At 45.6% G+C, this 17447-nt stretch overlaps 1 protein-coding gene across 1 annotated transcript in view; it reads right to left on the reverse strand.

Annotated features, from left to right (window-relative positions):
• LOC135376214 (merozoite surface protein 2-like) overlaps positions 1-14483 on the reverse strand; it is a 52257-nt gene extending 37774 nt beyond the window's left edge. The window contains exons 1-3 of the mRNA XM_064608812.1: positions 14373-14483; positions 6122-6178; positions 6025-6051 (exon numbers count right to left, since the gene is read on the reverse strand). Of these exons, the coding sequence (XP_064464882.1) occupies positions 6025-6051; positions 6122-6178; positions 14373-14376 (88 nt within the window). The 5' untranslated portion in view covers positions 14377-14483. The remainder of the gene's footprint in view (positions 1-6024; positions 6052-6121; positions 6179-14372) is intronic.
• Between the last annotated feature and the right edge of the window lie 2964 nt (positions 14484-17447).

Raw genomic sequence — 17447 nt, forward strand, 5'->3', positions numbered from 1 at the left:
AGCATTTACTTCCCCCAATGTAAATCTTGCTGCGCTGAAGAACAATGTCTTTGAATGCTTTAGGTGACAATTTTTCCTAGAGGACTGCAGCATGAATGATGTCATCTTTGAGGGTTTGTGACTTACACCCTGGAAGTGTGCTGAAAGCTGGGCGGAGAACCTGCTTTTTCAAAGGAATGTAACACTTCGTGAAAAACGGGGTCATTATACCTATGCAATTCTGCACAAGGTGCATGCCGTGGTAGATGATTCAGTTACAGAATTGCTTTCGTGGAGTGCCTTGCAGTAGGTAACCCGGGTGTTCTAGCCAGGTAATTTGTTGCCGAACTGAATTCTTAAGGACATGTAGATGTACACTAGCTTTCTTTTCAGAGCAGAGTGTTTCAGCAGGGCGTGAAAACGCTATTGTTCACTGGTTCAATGCGACAACACAGTCCCGAAAGTAAGGCTTTCGAATCAACCCTGCCGTGTCAAGAGAAGGGCTTATTCCAAAAACCATAGGGGAAAGAATTGGGGCCGGCCAATATTAATTACAAAATTTCTCTTTCATCTTACTTCTTTGCTCATTAAACACTGAGCTAAATTCATTTTCAATGTTTGTCGTCAGGTACACAATATACCGAGCACGCTGCTTGCTTTGGTTCAATAAAGGAGAAATGATCAGTACTTACCCTTCTTGACCTAAAAATTCCAATAATAAACATATGAAGTCAATGTGCTAACACGTACGAGGTTTTTTTTTTTTTTTTTTTGTAGGTGTCGTTACTCGACTCATGTTCACAAGCCTTACGGTATCACTGTTGTCAGGAGTACAAAAGATTTGACTTGAAGCTAGGGGGCAGGAACTATGATGGTTATTGGTAATGCCTAAATGAATGTGTGTGTGTGAGGGGGGTCATGAATAAACAGTACCACCTATCAACATACAAAATTTGATTGCTCCCATTTTACTATTTCTGTGTTATAACTGATTTGTTCTCGCCATTTGGGTATTTACTTATTTCGTTATTTACCAACGGCTGGGAACTCTCTCACCACCCGCAATTTTAGGCCATCTTATGCACAAAGCCACACTTGCTTGTCCTCTATCCATATTCTTTGTGCCAGTAGGGAAGACCCGAGCTCTGCACGACCCGACTTTTCTTGGCCCGACCCGGCCTGCGTTTCCCTGTTTTTATGCTGTCCGACCCGGGCCGATGACTCAGCGAATACCCTAGCATTTCCAGCCGTAACTTGTACATTTCTAGCGCCTATCAAACAAATTTGTAAGTATATTTATAGAAGATAAGGTCACAAATATATAAGATGTGTGGTAGTTCCTCCCACTCACTAAGCTTTGTTGACGTGATTGTGAAATATGTGAGGGGTCTGAAACAATGTGAAGTGACTTTGAGAAAGATCAAGATAACATCACATCACATAACGCAGTGTGCTTGTTTTTTGCAAATATATGAACAGAAATGACGCCGGCACGGGATATGAACTAATGATCATAATAATACACTAGTAGTCCATTCTTTTTACGTCCTGCACATATCCCAGGAATACACAGTATCAGATAGTTTTCAACGTCACATTGTGGACGTACAGATGCAGTCCGGTAGACGTCTTGGACATATGCGATGTGCGCAACTTCCCACGACGCGCCTGAGATATTTCTGGTTTACTGGGATTCTAAGCCGCAAGCAGAATTTCTCTTAACCATTACAGAAGATTCGGTTTCTTATCGTTGCAAGCAACATTCAGTAAGAGCTGACATTGTCTCACACTGATCTCGCACAGTGTGTGTAGATTGAAGATTCCTGCGAAAATATTAGATGTGTTAAATGCCACCTGTCGAATAAGCTGAGCCACGCAAGGCAAAAGAAGAAATCGGAGCAGAAACTGTCTTTGTGCCCGTGTTACTATTAATTATACGTATTTGCTAACAAACTATGCTAAATGTACGCGTATTTCCAAAATTATACAGGGACAGTTTTTGGTTCTCTTTCCTACACTAGCGCTCAAATTTATTTTTGAATCTTTATGTAACGGCCTTGCGGGTACTTGAGGTACTCACATCAATAAACAAGTCAATAAATAGCCCTATACATAAACACCCAAAAGAGATATAATAGCAATGTCCGTAAGACATCCCACCTGCTGCACCTCATTGTCTCCGTAAATGTTCGTCAGATGTCCAAGCGGACTCCCTGTTTCACTCACTTGAACCTGACATAGGTTAGATATTCAAAGGACTGCAATGTGTTTTTGAGGTTTTGTATAGTCATCAATAGCAGAAACTCAATCGGGAACATGGAACATGGTTGCTTTTACGAGTTGGGCGGTTATCTCTCACCAGAAATATTCTGGTAAGACGTAACATATTTAACTTTTTCTCTACGTTTACAGGCAACAACCGTCACCATACACTGCATGCCTGCTCCTGCACGGTACATTTTACACATGACCGACTGGGGGAAAATCCTATATCACCGACGCGATCACCAGTCTGACATATACTTATTCTTCTTGCATCAAGTACTAGCAGTCTGTAATCGGGGTACGCAGAAGACAGCACAGTGCGGAGGACTTCGAACTAAAGAAGAACACACTGACATAATACTTATCGTTCGTTCACACTTCCTTACATAATCGCTGTTTACTCTGATCGCGGTTGTCTAGTGAAACAAACACACAATGTCTGCTCTTAACATTCAGGAGCTAGTAACCATAGACATTCAAAACGTGAAATAAAACGAACTATTGGCTACATATGACGTCTGCTGGTCTGACAATCGTGATATATAAAATTTGGAGGCGTACGTTAATAGCACCTATCAGTGCTGGTATTTCATCATGCTTTTTCTAGGGGAAAACTTATTGAAAGTTGGGCTCCCGCAATGTCAGCGAGAAAGAACGGCGTATTAATCACTTGAGAGTCGAGGAAGCTGAGAGAGAAGTAGGTCAGGGCAACTGCGCAAGTCACTTTGATGGCTAATGGTACAAACCTTTGGATGCATCGCTAATTTGTCCTCTACGGTAGCTTACAGCAAAGAAACGCGGGTTAATAACCTGGTCCGGCTATTCCGGTTACATATGTCGTCACAAGGCGCGTGGATGTGTTAAATAAAGGGTAACAACACACTATCTGTAAAATAAATAATTTGGCGAGAACGAAAAAAAATGCATATGTAGATTTGCTTTCAAAAGATGTTACTTCAATCCTACTGGCGTGTCTAGAAGGTCGACATTTACACCTGTATACCACCGTTCCTTCATCTCAACGTACTATTCTCGGTAGCATACATAGTTGGGACCTGCCTTTTGGTGCGGGATTAGCACTTAAACAAGTTACTCGTGTCTATCAGCTCGCTATATTCCACAAAATCTAACTGAAACGCATTATCCACTGTAGCAATGCAACCGTACCTGAAACCAAAATTGAATAATCCGTAAGCAGGTGGCACCATCGAATTATTTTTGGTAAAGATCCTTGGGACATCGGTCAGGAACTGACAAGTGAGCCACTCATTTGCTCACTGATTATATAAAAATCTTAAATGTCTAATTTTACGGGACCTTCGTTTTACGTATGGGGACCTTCAGCGATAAATATTCTAAGCAAAAAAAAAAAAACACGTCGACAGTTCGCGATTTTTTTAGGAATTGATCAGCTTGTGTTGACATATTTCTTTCGCAGAGCAGTGCACCGATCCGCTCTATGGAGGAGCTATCCGGCTGTCAATTTCGTGTTCATCCATCCGGTTCACATACGGGGGCGACGGAAGATTAGGAACAGCTGCCAGAGATGCTTTGGTGTCTTTCCTGTCCCTTATCAAAGTGACTGGTGAACAGCGCTTGCGGTTCTGTCGTTCCGTTTGCGAGATAACGTGCTATTATCATGGATGATCACGTATGCACCGCGAGAGCTGTGGACTAGTCGGGTAGAGGAAGACCAAGCGTCTCTTGCGATCTCGGGGATTGGACACCCCCGCCTGGTGTGCGAACCAGGCGAATGAACACGAAATTAACAGCGGGATAGCTGATCCAAACACCGAATCCGGGCTCTACTCCACGCAAGAAATATGTATACCCAAACCGGTTAATTAGTCGAAAAAGTCTAAGTGCCGATGTTTTTTTTTTATCTTTAGCTTTGAATATTTTTTGCTTAAGGTCCCGGCACGTAAAACAGTGCTTCCTGAGACACCCGGTATAGTGTGGGTTAACGAACGTAGTTTTCTTGTGTGTTTTGCAGCTTCCATCAGTGACCGTTTGTTATTTTGTGTGCAAGCGCTAGCCTATCGTCATACGCACGGGCTTTAGTTTTGGTACAAATACAGATTGAGCTCATTGGTTTATTCGTTAGTGTTCCCCAAACATATGGATGACCAGCGATTACAAAATTGGACACTCGTTTTCGGAATACGGGAAGCATTGTTGGTAGTTTTATGCGTCTGGCTGTCTCTTGTTTTTTAGCATTCTACGTAAAGGGAAGCCTTCAAGTGCATTCCTGAGCACCTACCCTTAAAAGTGCATATCAACGTTTCTCTCGTGCTTTTCCACGAGGTACTCAACTATTCAACTTTAACAGCAGTCATCAATCTGGGAATTACGATTGTTTTTTGCTCTGTCTCGAAGAGGCATTTTTCGTGAAACGCCACCGTTGACAAGCTCAACATGCCGAGTTATCAATAACAATATTGTTGGGAAACGTACCGGGAAGGAATGACTCCAGCTGGAACACACGAAGGTTTATTGCTCAGACTGTTGACTAGCCAGCGAAACGAATAAAACATGCGCGAAGGAGCAGAGGGTGGTCGGGGAAGAGCATCGTTGTCTTCCACAATTCTTCCACTCCCCGACATGAGTAAAAGACATGAGTATTAGCTCGCCTATACTGCAAAGGGTACGACCCCTAGGTCTTGAAAACGGCGGGCAGATGGCATTGCGGAGCTGTACTCCCGAGTCCACCTACGCCAGAAGTGAGCAAATATAACTTCACGGCGCTGGACGGCGCTTCTGTCGATCAGGGGGGTTTGATGGAAATTTTGGTTTGTCATCGAAAAATCTGGGAGCTGTGAAAAAGCTGGAAGCGAGAGAAATCTCGGGGGGTCATTGGAAGGATAGGTCAGAGGGCGTGAATTAATAGTGGCCTCGATTGCTCCGGAGATGGTAGTGAGTTGCCAACTAAAGGAAAATAACAGTCGCGCAGGAGGAGGACAGGCCAGAGGCTGGGCCCTCGCTGTCTTCCGCAGTTCTTCCAAAGACCTTCATGGTGTTTTGTAGTTACACACGTTATGACGGTTCGATGGCTTTTCTTTTTCTTCCCAATACATGATTCCACTGAATTCTTCCATTGTTTTCTTCATTGACAGATACTAAGCGTTTGATATCGGAATCGTATGCTTGGCTTTTAGGTATCACACGATCCAGTAAAAGTATAATACCTAAAAGGCACAACAACAACAACAAATAAATCATGACTATGGCCTGGGGTGATTCACCGCTTGAGAGCAGTCCTAAAAGGCACACACACTCTTCATGTATGCATTTTACGATCTTGTAAATGGTCACAAGTAAATGTAACTGTATTTATGCGAAAAAAAAATAAACAACGAAAGTGTGTATTGCGCTCTTCATATATTTGAATGCAAACTAAATAGGTAATGCATCTAATGGTTACTTTAATATACTTGTGCTATGTGCTTTAGTACCTTTGTAATGTGGTACTTCGTACTACTTATGCGGGACACTTGGCCACCACTGCTTTGAACTGACTACGTTAAAATACGAACCCCACAGGCAGCCAATAAAGTACTACAGCTCACATGTTGTGTATTCTAACAGTTGGTCGTTCGGCGCATATTACATCTGTGCAAGGGATGTGTGCGTATCCGAAATAGATGTTAACCCTTATTTTGCCGACGGTAATTAGCTTGGTCAGGTCCGAACGATGTATCAACGCGCGTATCTCATATATTTCTAAAAGAAAGGATGCGCATGATCTGTTAGACAATATGAATTCAGAACAGAACATGTTACCTGCTCCTGCAGCTCCGACCGTGCTTTCTGCAAGTTCAAGAAAATGGTCATATAAAGGGAATCCGTTCAACACATTAGGCAGGGAAAGAGAACTTACGCGACATCTCGCTCGCCGACTCTACTCCACTCAAAGAACTCATGGAACTCGCGTCAGCTGCAAAAGAGAAGACATAAATGAGTTTGGAGACCGTTGTCTGGCACAAAGATTCACGAAAAAAGAGAAATTGTTGTGAACAAGTTCGGCAATTTTGGTTCATTTTCTTCAGTGTCGCATACGTGCTTCAAGAGTGGAGATACCATAAACGATGTCCTTCTAGAACAGAGCACATCAACACTCCCGAAGAGAACGATGCACAAATGGTATGTCTTCTCCCATGGGATCTACCGTTTATCAGTCAACACAAATGCAAATACAGCTATTCACTGTTTCTATGCCTGGAATAGTGGCTGCACACATTAGGAGACCCGTGTATAACTACAATGTTAATCGACCGTAATACTTTATTCACATTTTCGCGCTAGAAATGTAACGCCCAACGTCCGCCGTATGTTTCCGCGCTCCCGACTTCTCAGATTGTTAATCCGTCTTCATCCGTGATCATTTCCACCATAATCTTACAGTAGACGTTGACGACAACAACGAGAGGAACTTCGAACATGAGGTATACCCACGCGTGGCCAACATCTGTCCCAGACCAGATCTGAATCTGATTGTTGAACTGGAATAGGTTGAAGTGGTACCACTTGGAGTGGTCCTTGTTCGATAACAGTTCAACTGGTGCAAATTGCAACCGCTCCCAGTCTGAACTGGTACCCGTTGAAACTGGGCATGGTCGTAAACCTGATTCTTAAGGTGGGATCGGTTGAAGTGATCCCCGTTCGATAATACAATTACAGGTAGACATAGTAAGAAAAAAAAGTACGAACGGACGCAGCCGTTTTTCTAAACCGTCCTCCTTTACCAAGGTCTTGGGTCGCATTTTTGTATTAAGGATACATGTCACGTTTTCATTCTATTTGTTCTCATCACAAACATGGGCTCTCACATTGGTTGCTCGTCTTGAAACTCAGTCTGGTAATCCCGTATGGAATGTGGTTAGATACTTGCTTGCGCTTGCTTCCTGCAATACTGATGTTGTACGTTAAGCGCCTCGAATCAATTACAGATTGATTGTAAGTTGCTAAGACGTATGCCTCGCACCGTTGCAGGAGAGTTACGCTCCACTTTAGACAAGGTGCGGGTTGTGCGTGAAATTTGCTAATTTTGCCAATGATTCTGGCTGTTACCGCGATGTTCCCAATGAAGGTTGCTGAGGGATGCTCGCATATGTTTTCTATGATGGGTTGTTCTATGTGACTACCCGGATCCCAGACCAAGCGGGATATTACTATTTCACCATCGCCAGCAGCCGATGGCAAAGTTGCAGTATCTACACAAAAAATATAACAAATTGTACGAAAGAAAAAATAATGACCCGTAATATGATGCGTTCCTGTTGCCGTGCTACATATTGAAGCCAGTTAAAACAAGACTGGTGTGGCAGTTACTATACGTACAGATCATTCATATTTGTCACTGGCTCAACTTGCAACACTGGACCAATATTGTCAGTTTCATTGGCACAATATCTGTCCGAGTTGTACGGCCTATATTGGAGCAATGTAACTTGTACTGGCTGCCAATGTTGGACCGATATTAGACCAATGATGGTGTACTGCTTGGGACAGATCTGGAGGACAATTAGAGCTCTGAAGGATGCGCCCCCACAAAACAATCCTCTCGCGGCATTGGCTATCATTAAGGGTGTAGACGAAAACATGCTACCGACAGATTTCTCCGTCGTCCTGACGACACCGGCGGCCGCCTCGACGACAGCGGTACACGGCGGTTTTGTTCAGAGCATGATGACATAAATTCACCAAGACAGGCCTCGGCCACCGGAGGTTATGGACCGCGACTTACTATAATCGAGCTGAAGACTGCGTTGAAACTTGTGAAAATCACCTATGCCGCACTGCCAAACCTTGACGAGCGATCACTCCAAGGTCTGCTTCATGTTTATAATACGTCTTGGCGACAGGGTTCCGTACCTTCTACCTGGAAGGAGACATTAGTCGTGCCTATCCTGAAACTAGGCAATCCCTCAAACGCTCTATCCTCCTTTCGCCATGTGAGCCTGACAAGCTCCATGGGAAAACTGATGGTGAGAATGGTTTTGCATCAACGCGACTGGTGGCTCGAAGAAACAAGGTGTGTTCCCTCATAAATTGTGTGTTCCCTCATTTCCTCGCCACCGAAGCTCCACTGATCCAGCTCTCGACGTAGTCTCTACAGTCCAGCATGCTCGTGCTTATCGGCGGATTCTTTATTGGATTTCCTGGACATCAAGTGCGCATATGATATCGTCTCGCACATTTGTGTGCTCCACGCATTTTCGTTTTTTTTTTACTATGTAGTCGACTCTTCAGCTGACTCCACGATTTTCTTACGAACCGAACTGTCGCTGTCCGCACATCCCACGGCCAAGTGCTCTGTTGATCAAGGCGTACCCCAAGGAAGCAGGAAGGCCGATCGATAATTCCTCGCAAAGTAGTATTCTCTATCTATACCGATGACGTTGCCTTTTGGACAGTAGGCAAGTCACGACCAGCCATTCAACGCGGTTTGCAGCTAGCTTTAAATTCCATTCGTACCTCTCGCGACTTGGAATGTACCTTTCGCTCGAAAAGTGCGTCGAGCTCCTTTTCAGCCTCAAGGATATGGAAAATTTCCTAGAGTGGGTCGGTGCAAAGAACCTCGAGCCTGTACGTTCCCATCGCTTCCTTGGTGTGGTCCAGGACGCGAACCTGCGTTGGGCTCGCCACATGGAGCACCTTGAAACCAAAGTGCAGCGATGGCTTCCTGCAATTCAACCTCTTTCTGGCTTAGGATGGGGGCAGTGATCAACGCTACCTTCTAGCTGTTCAGACGGCTTTGGTGAGGGCGACTTTGCTTTACAGCCTTCCAATCAGACACATGACTTGTACAACGCCGTTAAATACCCTTTGGGCACTGTTTGCCCCAGGCCTTCGTTGCTGCCTTGGAATTCCAAGAATTGCTGTAACACGGCAAGTCCTAGGTGAAGCTGGTCAACTCCCGGTGGAGGTCCTTCGTGAGCGTAAAACGTCTCGACACTTCTTACGTTTGCGCGCGCACATTCCCCGTCACCCACTCCTCAGAAAGTTTCGGTACTGTCCTGAAAGTGATTTCCATCGCGTAGCGCAGAGGACACGCAGGGCTCTCACTGACTTCATAGCTAAGGACGTCTCACCCCGAATGTCCCCTGGTCTCTGCTTGTGCCACCCACCTGTGCACGTCTTCCGGACCTCTAGGAACGACGAGATCAGGTTCCCCCACAAGTCCTTCGAGATCACTTTTATGATCAGGTAGACGCGAAGTTTTCTACGTCTGCCGCAGCATGCACCGATGCCGCATCTCAAAACTGCAAGTCCACGTCGGCATATGTCATCCCATCCGAAGGTGCAGTGGAAGGACGTCAACCTTCGCATCAAACCTCATCAACAGCCGCGGAACTCCATGCCATGAACTTTCTGCAGCATATCGTTCACTTTACCCCACGGGATTGGGTCGTATTCACTGACTCAACATGCGCACTGCCAGCAAATGAAAATTCTGGCATCCGAGGCTCATCCGCGCGGTTGATTATGAACGTGTGAATGGCTTACAAACTTGTCCATGAAGCAGGGCACAGGCTGGTTCTTCAATGGGTTCCAGCCCATTGCGGTGTCAAAAGGAATGAAGAGACCGGCAGCACCATAGAAGCAGCTCTCTCGTCTCGGAGACTGACGCGTATTGCGCTGCTGAGAGGAGATCGTCGGTCCGTACTTCGACGCCTCGTGACTCCTTTTGCTGCCCGCAAATGGACCGCTGATATTGTCCCCCAGCCATGCTGAGCAGAGTTCATCCAGCGCTCACTTTCCGCATGCCTCGACATATCTCTCGTCAACATGCCGCATTAGTTGATCGAATGCGCCTCGATGTGGCTTTCACAGCACAGTGGCGTTGCCGTTTGAGGCAAGTTTACTCTCCCCACTGCAGTCACCGCAGTACTGTAGAAGATCTAAGGCACATTCTTCATCATTGCGCACACTAGAAACCTTCTCGAACCGTACTACCCGGAACCCCTAACGAGCTAGACTTTCGACCCCCTCTCTCACAAAATTGATTGGTCCCTGGCCACATCCAGCCCGCCAAAGCTCTGCCCTCATAGCTCTCTTCACGGTTCTGGATACCATAGGACTTGGGTCCCTATTGTGAAGGGGCCCATTATTTCATTCCCCGTATCACCACCAGCAAAGTAGTACAGTATCGCCCCCGGCAATGAAACTCCCGAATTATCATGTTGTAATAAAATTGTTGTTGCTGTTGTTGTTTTACAGATTTTGTGACCAGATAAAGTTTCCATGCGCCGTTTTTTGCGCGGGACACAGCCATGCTATAGAACTGAATAACGTGAGAACTTGGGATACCACTTTTTGTGGAAAGTGACCACGAACGACAAATACCAACGTTATTTTGTCATCTGATTGACGGGCGTTTGGCGGGGGGCAATGCAAATGCGTTACCTACGCGGCATTTTGAAACTCGCTCTTTCGCCAGTTGCACATACACTACGCCAACCGAAAATATTGAAACAAACTATCACATCCTAATAGGAATAACCTGCTTCCCTTTAAAAATACCTGTCCCACTTTCTCGCGCATTATTTCACAACCAGAAACGTCTGATAACTCCTTCATAGTTAAAACCTATCTCGTAATGATAGGCGGCATCTTCCTCGGAGCAGCATGACACTTGGAGTGCAAGGTACATTATAAAAGGCCGCAAGCCATTCAGTGTGGCCACACGGAGGCTTCAAACTTCCGTTCCTTAATTCTGAAAAGCAACCAAAACGCGCAGAGAGAAGGCCGCAATCATGCACGAGGTTATGGGTGTAATTACATTTCTCCCACATAAGTCAGTGACACACGGTGTTCCAAAGGGCCGTCTGTGTCTGAGTAGCCTACACTAGTTTGTGCTTGCACGTTCTGCTACATGCCTTTCTCTTGACATCAATCGGAAAGCCTAGCATGCAATGTGGTACCATATTTGGCGGAACCTCCTTTCAAAATTCTGTCGTCGCAAAGTGAGCTTTTGAGAGCAAATGAGAAAAGCGCAGGTATTTTCGCAAAATTCGCGAGCGCTCTTTTCCTCGCGTATTTAAAGTTCCGCGAAATATACGAACCAATGACAGAAAAATGCGCGAACGAAACATGGAAGAAATTTGATCAACGCGCTTGGGTAACTTACGTTCGCGTTTTTTTTTTTTTTTTCATTGCCTTGCCTCACTATGTGTTCAGGTCTTCTCCGTTGTAATTGTGTTGCACATTGGACGACTGCTCTTATTTTTGGGGTGAGAGCACCTTTAACATGTTTACATTCATTAATTAGCATATGCATATGTTTTGTAAGTATGTAGGCTACTTTCCCTTTATAAAACCGTGGCGTCGTCACTTCTGATGCATCAAGTAAAATAAGTGCACATTATATTGAATTTTAACATTCAGAACAACAGTTCAAAAACGTCCCACATTTGTCCCAATATCCCGAGGTGACATCGCAGGGATATACCTGCGACGTCCAAACAGTGCCCATATCCTGGTCTCCTGTATGTCGCATAGATATCTATGGGATATTCAGGCTGCTCCCAGGGATATCCCATTGTCCAAGATGGGATATCCTACAGACGTCGTCAGGACGTCTGTTGTTTGTTGGGTAAAAGTTGCCGCATCACTTATCGAGTCTTAATCGTACCTAGTCGAGGCGGTTACAAGAATGACTGGAGACGGGGCAATTCGGCGATGACCCAGATACCAGCCGAGTAAGCACCCCTAATCCCAGCGGTCTCAATCGGAATGGCTCAAAATGAAGACAAATGCAACGGGTTATCTACTCAGTTGTGGAACCCCTTGATAACTTCTTCCTAGAAGTTCAAGGTGTAGGGCCTCTAAGACGCCAAATGCAGGGCCGACGCACCTCGGCATCGTGAATTTAATGTTCTGTGAATGATTGCATGGTCCAGGCTCCTCAGAAATTCGCGAATTATTGAGCCTGCGAATTTAACCTCTTATGAAGTGTAGCGCTATGTTCTTCAACGAAGTTCACCATATTTTAGAAGGAAGCAGACGAGCTTCGACGCAGGAACCGAAGGATAATTCTGCAAGGAATACATCGCCCTCTTTGCAGTAAATAAGCGACCGGCAAACGAAAGCGCGGGGTTTCAAAATGTTATAAAAATTACTTTCGTCCAAGCTCGGAGAGTGATCCATATCTGGGCGAACATAATCTACAGTGGATACACAACAGAAAAAGCAGCCTGATCCGGCCACGGCAATTGAAGCACAACCTGTACGTGAACACGGAACACGCTCTCAAAAACATGCAAGACGCAGTAAGTAGCCTTATCAAACTTGAACTATGCATACGCAGTCTATCTCAACAAAGTAGTGAGACAGAGTGAATCGAACGCTATCTTCTTTGCGTACGTAAAGGACAGCGAGCGATGCGCTAGAACTCTGATATCCAAGGTGCGGTAAACGCAAACAGCCTGATCTGACATCAATAAAGAATGCCCAACGTCCGTAAACGCAATCTCCATAATGTGCAAAAATGTGCGTATTGAATAAGCTTAATTCATAACAAGCTTAATGTGCTTATGCAACCACAGCAATGAACGAGCGATCAAGGTGAAAAACGCAAAAACAGTAGCCTTATCTCGCCCCGGCAATGGATGCGGAGTGTAATTGAACAGTCTCCAAAATGTGCAAAACGGAAAAAGTAGTCTTACATAATCTCAGCAATGGCCGCATGCTCTACGTGAACAGAATCTGCGATCCGTGAAAAACTCAAAACGGTAATCCTAACTTATTTAATTTTGTATTTCTTCCCGGTTTGCGCCGCGAAGCAACGGTGGCTATGAGCGTCGTACAGATGTGGGCAGATGGACAGGGGACAGCAGGAAGGATGGGGATTAGTATGTATCCTGTGTCGGCTTCAGGGGGACTGTGCTCACATTCGTCCTGAAAGACTTCGGAAAACTTGAGACAGCACATTCAGCCTTGTCGCTGGTGGTTATCTTAACTCGCCTCAACTCGCCTCGCCAATGGATACGCAGTTTAAGTGAGCACAATTCTCCAAAATGAGCATATCGCGTAAACTAGCATTTTGTCATTTCAGCAATGGGAGCGCGGTGTGCGTGCGCCCATTCTTATTTAATTAATTTTCTATCGTTTAATCTTGCCACTGAATTGCTGTTAATTTGCTCTTTTTTGCTCGCCTATTGCTACTAATAAATGTTTTTGATTTCAGCGGTCCAATACAATTCAGACGCGAAATCGGTTTTTGCAATTGGATTTTGTTTGGTTTCCGCGAAATAACGCTTCTCCTTTCAAGCAATAAAACGTGTTACATACCCGCTCAGATGGTTACTTTAATTTGTCCCAGTGAACTCGTTAGCGGACCACTTTGCACGAGCATCAACTGCTGTACCTTTGCCAGGACCGCGTCCTGCATCTACGTTAGGCGTAGCAGGCAATCTCTGTAGCAGCAGGCGAGAGACAGCTTTGCCAAAGTCCGACCCGCACGGTACGTCTTTCTTGCGTAAAATCAAGGTTTTAACACCAAGCGCGAAATTTTGTATGGCGTAGCTGCCCGTGATTCACTGCATCAGGGAAGGTTTGATAGTTCACGCAACAGTCAGTTCACGGGCTTCCCAACCAATCACCACACGTCAAGTCAAACAGCGTGATTTGGATTCGCGCCCCATTCCTTTTCACAGGAGTATTTTTTTTAACGGTGCGTCGCAATGCAGAGTTTTACGTAGCGAGATATTCAAAGAAACACGAACCATGCGGGCCGGCCTTAAAGGAAGCACAGGTTGGGTCGTCTGCGTACATGGAATGTACCGCTCCACAGGTTACGCTACAGATCGATAGAAAAACGTTTTCAAAGACGCTTTCTTACACTTATTATATTTTGCGTTCTGTATTCCGTCCTTCGATTTGTAAAAGCCAGCAACGCACATGCCGAGTACAAACCGCCTTAGTCTTAACAAGCACCTGACTAGCGAATTAGCATACACCGCTTCTTTTACGAACATGATTGCAATACGCTATCTCGCGTCACTCACAGACACTGACATATGAGACTGTAGCACTGGAATGTGTGGAAGATATTTCGAACCGACTAGGCCTCCGAATCTAAAACTTAGATATTAGTTTTTCCAGACCATAGTTTCAAGTTCGCTTACTCATTCTGAGTCGTAGATATATCCTTTCAAATAGGAAGTGCCTTTGTATCTTCTACCAGGGCTCACTCAAGGCTCACAGAGGAAGTGGTACGTCGTATGATGTGCGCTATTCCACGTCACGTGCAGGGTATAAGTAAAAGCAGCTTCTCAGGACAACATCGACGAAGTAGAAGATGTACATTAAAAATGTAGAAATGAAGTGCCTCTTCATTTTGAAAAGTATCTGAAAAAGGTAGTTTATATGGCGCTAACCCAGCTGCACTACGCCAACTGTCATGTTAACGGACTGCAAGTATGGTGACCATGGGTTAAAATAACTAAACACAAGGACACTCTGCCTCCGCTTGGTACCTCATTGGTACCTCATTGCGTAGAGTACATAGTCAATGTCACAAAGTCATAGAATCCCAGGTGCTGTTGACATGCTCCTCCAAAGCTTAAGTCTAAGAGGCAACAGGTATATCACACAGACGCCATCGCCCAGAAATGGTTGCTCACTTCAAGGTGAACTGTGCACTGCACTCTAACAGCGTGGAAGGTACGGGGCCATTACATCCAACGAGCTGTTACATCCATCGTGTCGTGACATCTATCGGTGGACGTAATGGCACAATGGATGTAACGGCTCGTTGGATGTAATAGCACGGTATGGATGTAACGACGCGCTGGACGTAACGGCCAAAAAATCTGGGTCGTCATGGGGGCGATGGGAGGTAAGAAGGTCAACGGGAGTAGAAGCCCGGATTAGGAATAGCAGGAGTGAACCGGTGACCCGCCTGTGTTCAAGACGACTACAACCCGCAGGCGATTGCTGTGTGTGTGTTTCTTTTATTTCTTTCTTTTTGTTTTCTTTTTATGGAAGGAATACCAAGCCGGCCCATGCCTGACTAACCTTTTCCCGATTCTTTTTCAATAAACAGCCCTTCCCCCCTCCCCCGGTTGCTGGTCAGTGGCGATGTACGTTCAACCACATTGCATAGTGCATGAATATCCAACAATAATGCGTCACTGTAGCTGACCAATAGTATTAGTTCCGCCTATCCTTTCTTTTCTCCCGGTCTCGCTGGCATGGGACGCGCGGACATCTGCATCCAAATTCGATGCCAAAACTTATCAAATTGCGGCGTTCATTTCCACCCCATTCTTTCCCGAACGAACTTGAAACGTGAACCAGTACAACCTAACCGCAGACAGTCTCAAAAAAGAAAAGAAACACGCCCATACAATGCAGCTTCTACAAGCATAAGATTACCCGTCACGACGGGAGCTCTGCTCAAGCGCTAACTTAACCTGTCAGCCTCACGTCCACAACGTGTGGCTGAAACATGTGGCAGACATTGAAAATAAAATACATAACTAAATGAATTAAGCATGAACGTGTCTTTAATGATCTTATCTGTGTGCTGCTCTCGCTATATAGTTGCGCAACGGTACCATTACAAAAGGTATAGCAGTGACTTAACAGCAAAAGATCACGGTTTCTTGAACAACGCGGCATACTATATTTTACTGGTACATCAGTTACAAACAGCTCTTCATTCGCGGACTATAACATTATGTGCATGGCAAAATCCCAACGTCTACCACGCGCTTCAGGTACGTTGCGACGTCTTCATATTGAACGGGGGCACACAAAAAATAGCGGCGAAATAGTTTCATCTCTTCGGCATATCGGGCGTTCCTCTCGCGGATTCGTGGCGTTTGTAGCTCCAGCAGTGCTGCAGGGTCGCACAGCAAGAGCCGCAGCTGGTACTTTGCAACGTGCTGCACCTTCTGGAAAAATGCAAGCAGTTCCGCGAGATTTGGGTGCTAGTTCGGGAGTTGGTCATCGAGTTCATTGTGCCAACCCTCAAACACATTCGTGGTGCGTGCTCCGGAGTTGCTAAAGTGGTCCTATACGTCACGGACGGGAATGTATATCAGCCAAAATTGCGGAAGTAGGATATGAAGGGCTGCAGCAGAGCGCTCAGAAGAGGTGATTCTTGCTGAGGTGGATTGGAAATGAAAATCTCGCTGAACGAGAGACGGAAATGTTCGGGGAGGAAGGGCAGGTGCCTTACCACCTTGAACCACTCTCGTACTTCTTCATTGTCCTGCAGACGGTTCTCAAGCAAAGCTCGTCCCGCTTTCCATTTATCACCTTCGCATAATGAAAGGCGCAGCCATTTATTTTTATCGGCTGATTCACACGTACAGCGCTGAACACTGTCACTGCTGCATTTATAGCTGCAACTTCGACGTGAAACATCCAGTGACCTGAGCTTTGTAGTGTTCCCAAGTGGCTGAAACGCCGTAGGAGTGTGTCACGAATTACATCATGGGTTTATTCATGGGCGGCTGTGTCATGTCGCCTGGTGAGCGCAAACACCACAGGGTGACACTCTCCTCGTATCGCACAAGACAATCATTTACTATCTCCGGACAACAGGTCTATCTCCAAACGAGACAATCATTTCGCTGCCCGGGATGGAAACTCTGAACCGGAGGAATTCTTCTCGATTTGTTCTCGAATTATCCGTCGAATCGTCCAGGCAGCAACAATAACCCGTTTCTGGGTCAACCCGTGGGTTTTTCCCGGATTCAGGTGACTAGGTTTGTGCAGCTTCCCAACACTATCTGGTATTCACACAACGTGATTCACACACAGGACGCTATCTCAAAGGTGAAGGAGATCATTCGCAAAAAAGTGCAGAACAGCGACATTCGCATGGGCACCGCACTCACCTATAGGCTCTCCTCCTAAGTTTGAAAACAATTAAGGAATTAACGACCTCAACACTTGCTGGCCACTGACGTAGGTGCGACAAAAAAGTACAGAACAGCGATGTTGGAATGAACCGCGTTTGTGATGGTCGATGGAAGGCGCTGCGTAACAAGCACAGAACACCGACGAGAACATTGAGCGAGTGTTCTGTGTCCGTTGATGTAATGGCTCGTTGGACGTACTGGACCGATGGATCTGATGACATGTTGGATGTACTGGCTCGTTGGATGTAATGACCCGTGGATGTAGTGGCCAAAATGGATGTGACGTCTCGTTGGATGTAACGGCACAATGGATGTAACAGCATGTTG

The sequence above is a fragment of the Ornithodoros turicata genome, unplaced genomic scaffold (assembly GCF_037126465.1).
Source record: "Ornithodoros turicata isolate Travis unplaced genomic scaffold, ASM3712646v1 ctg00001057.1, whole genome shotgun sequence".
NCBI lineage: Eukaryota > Metazoa > Arthropoda > Arachnida > Ixodida > Argasidae > Ornithodoros > Ornithodoros turicata.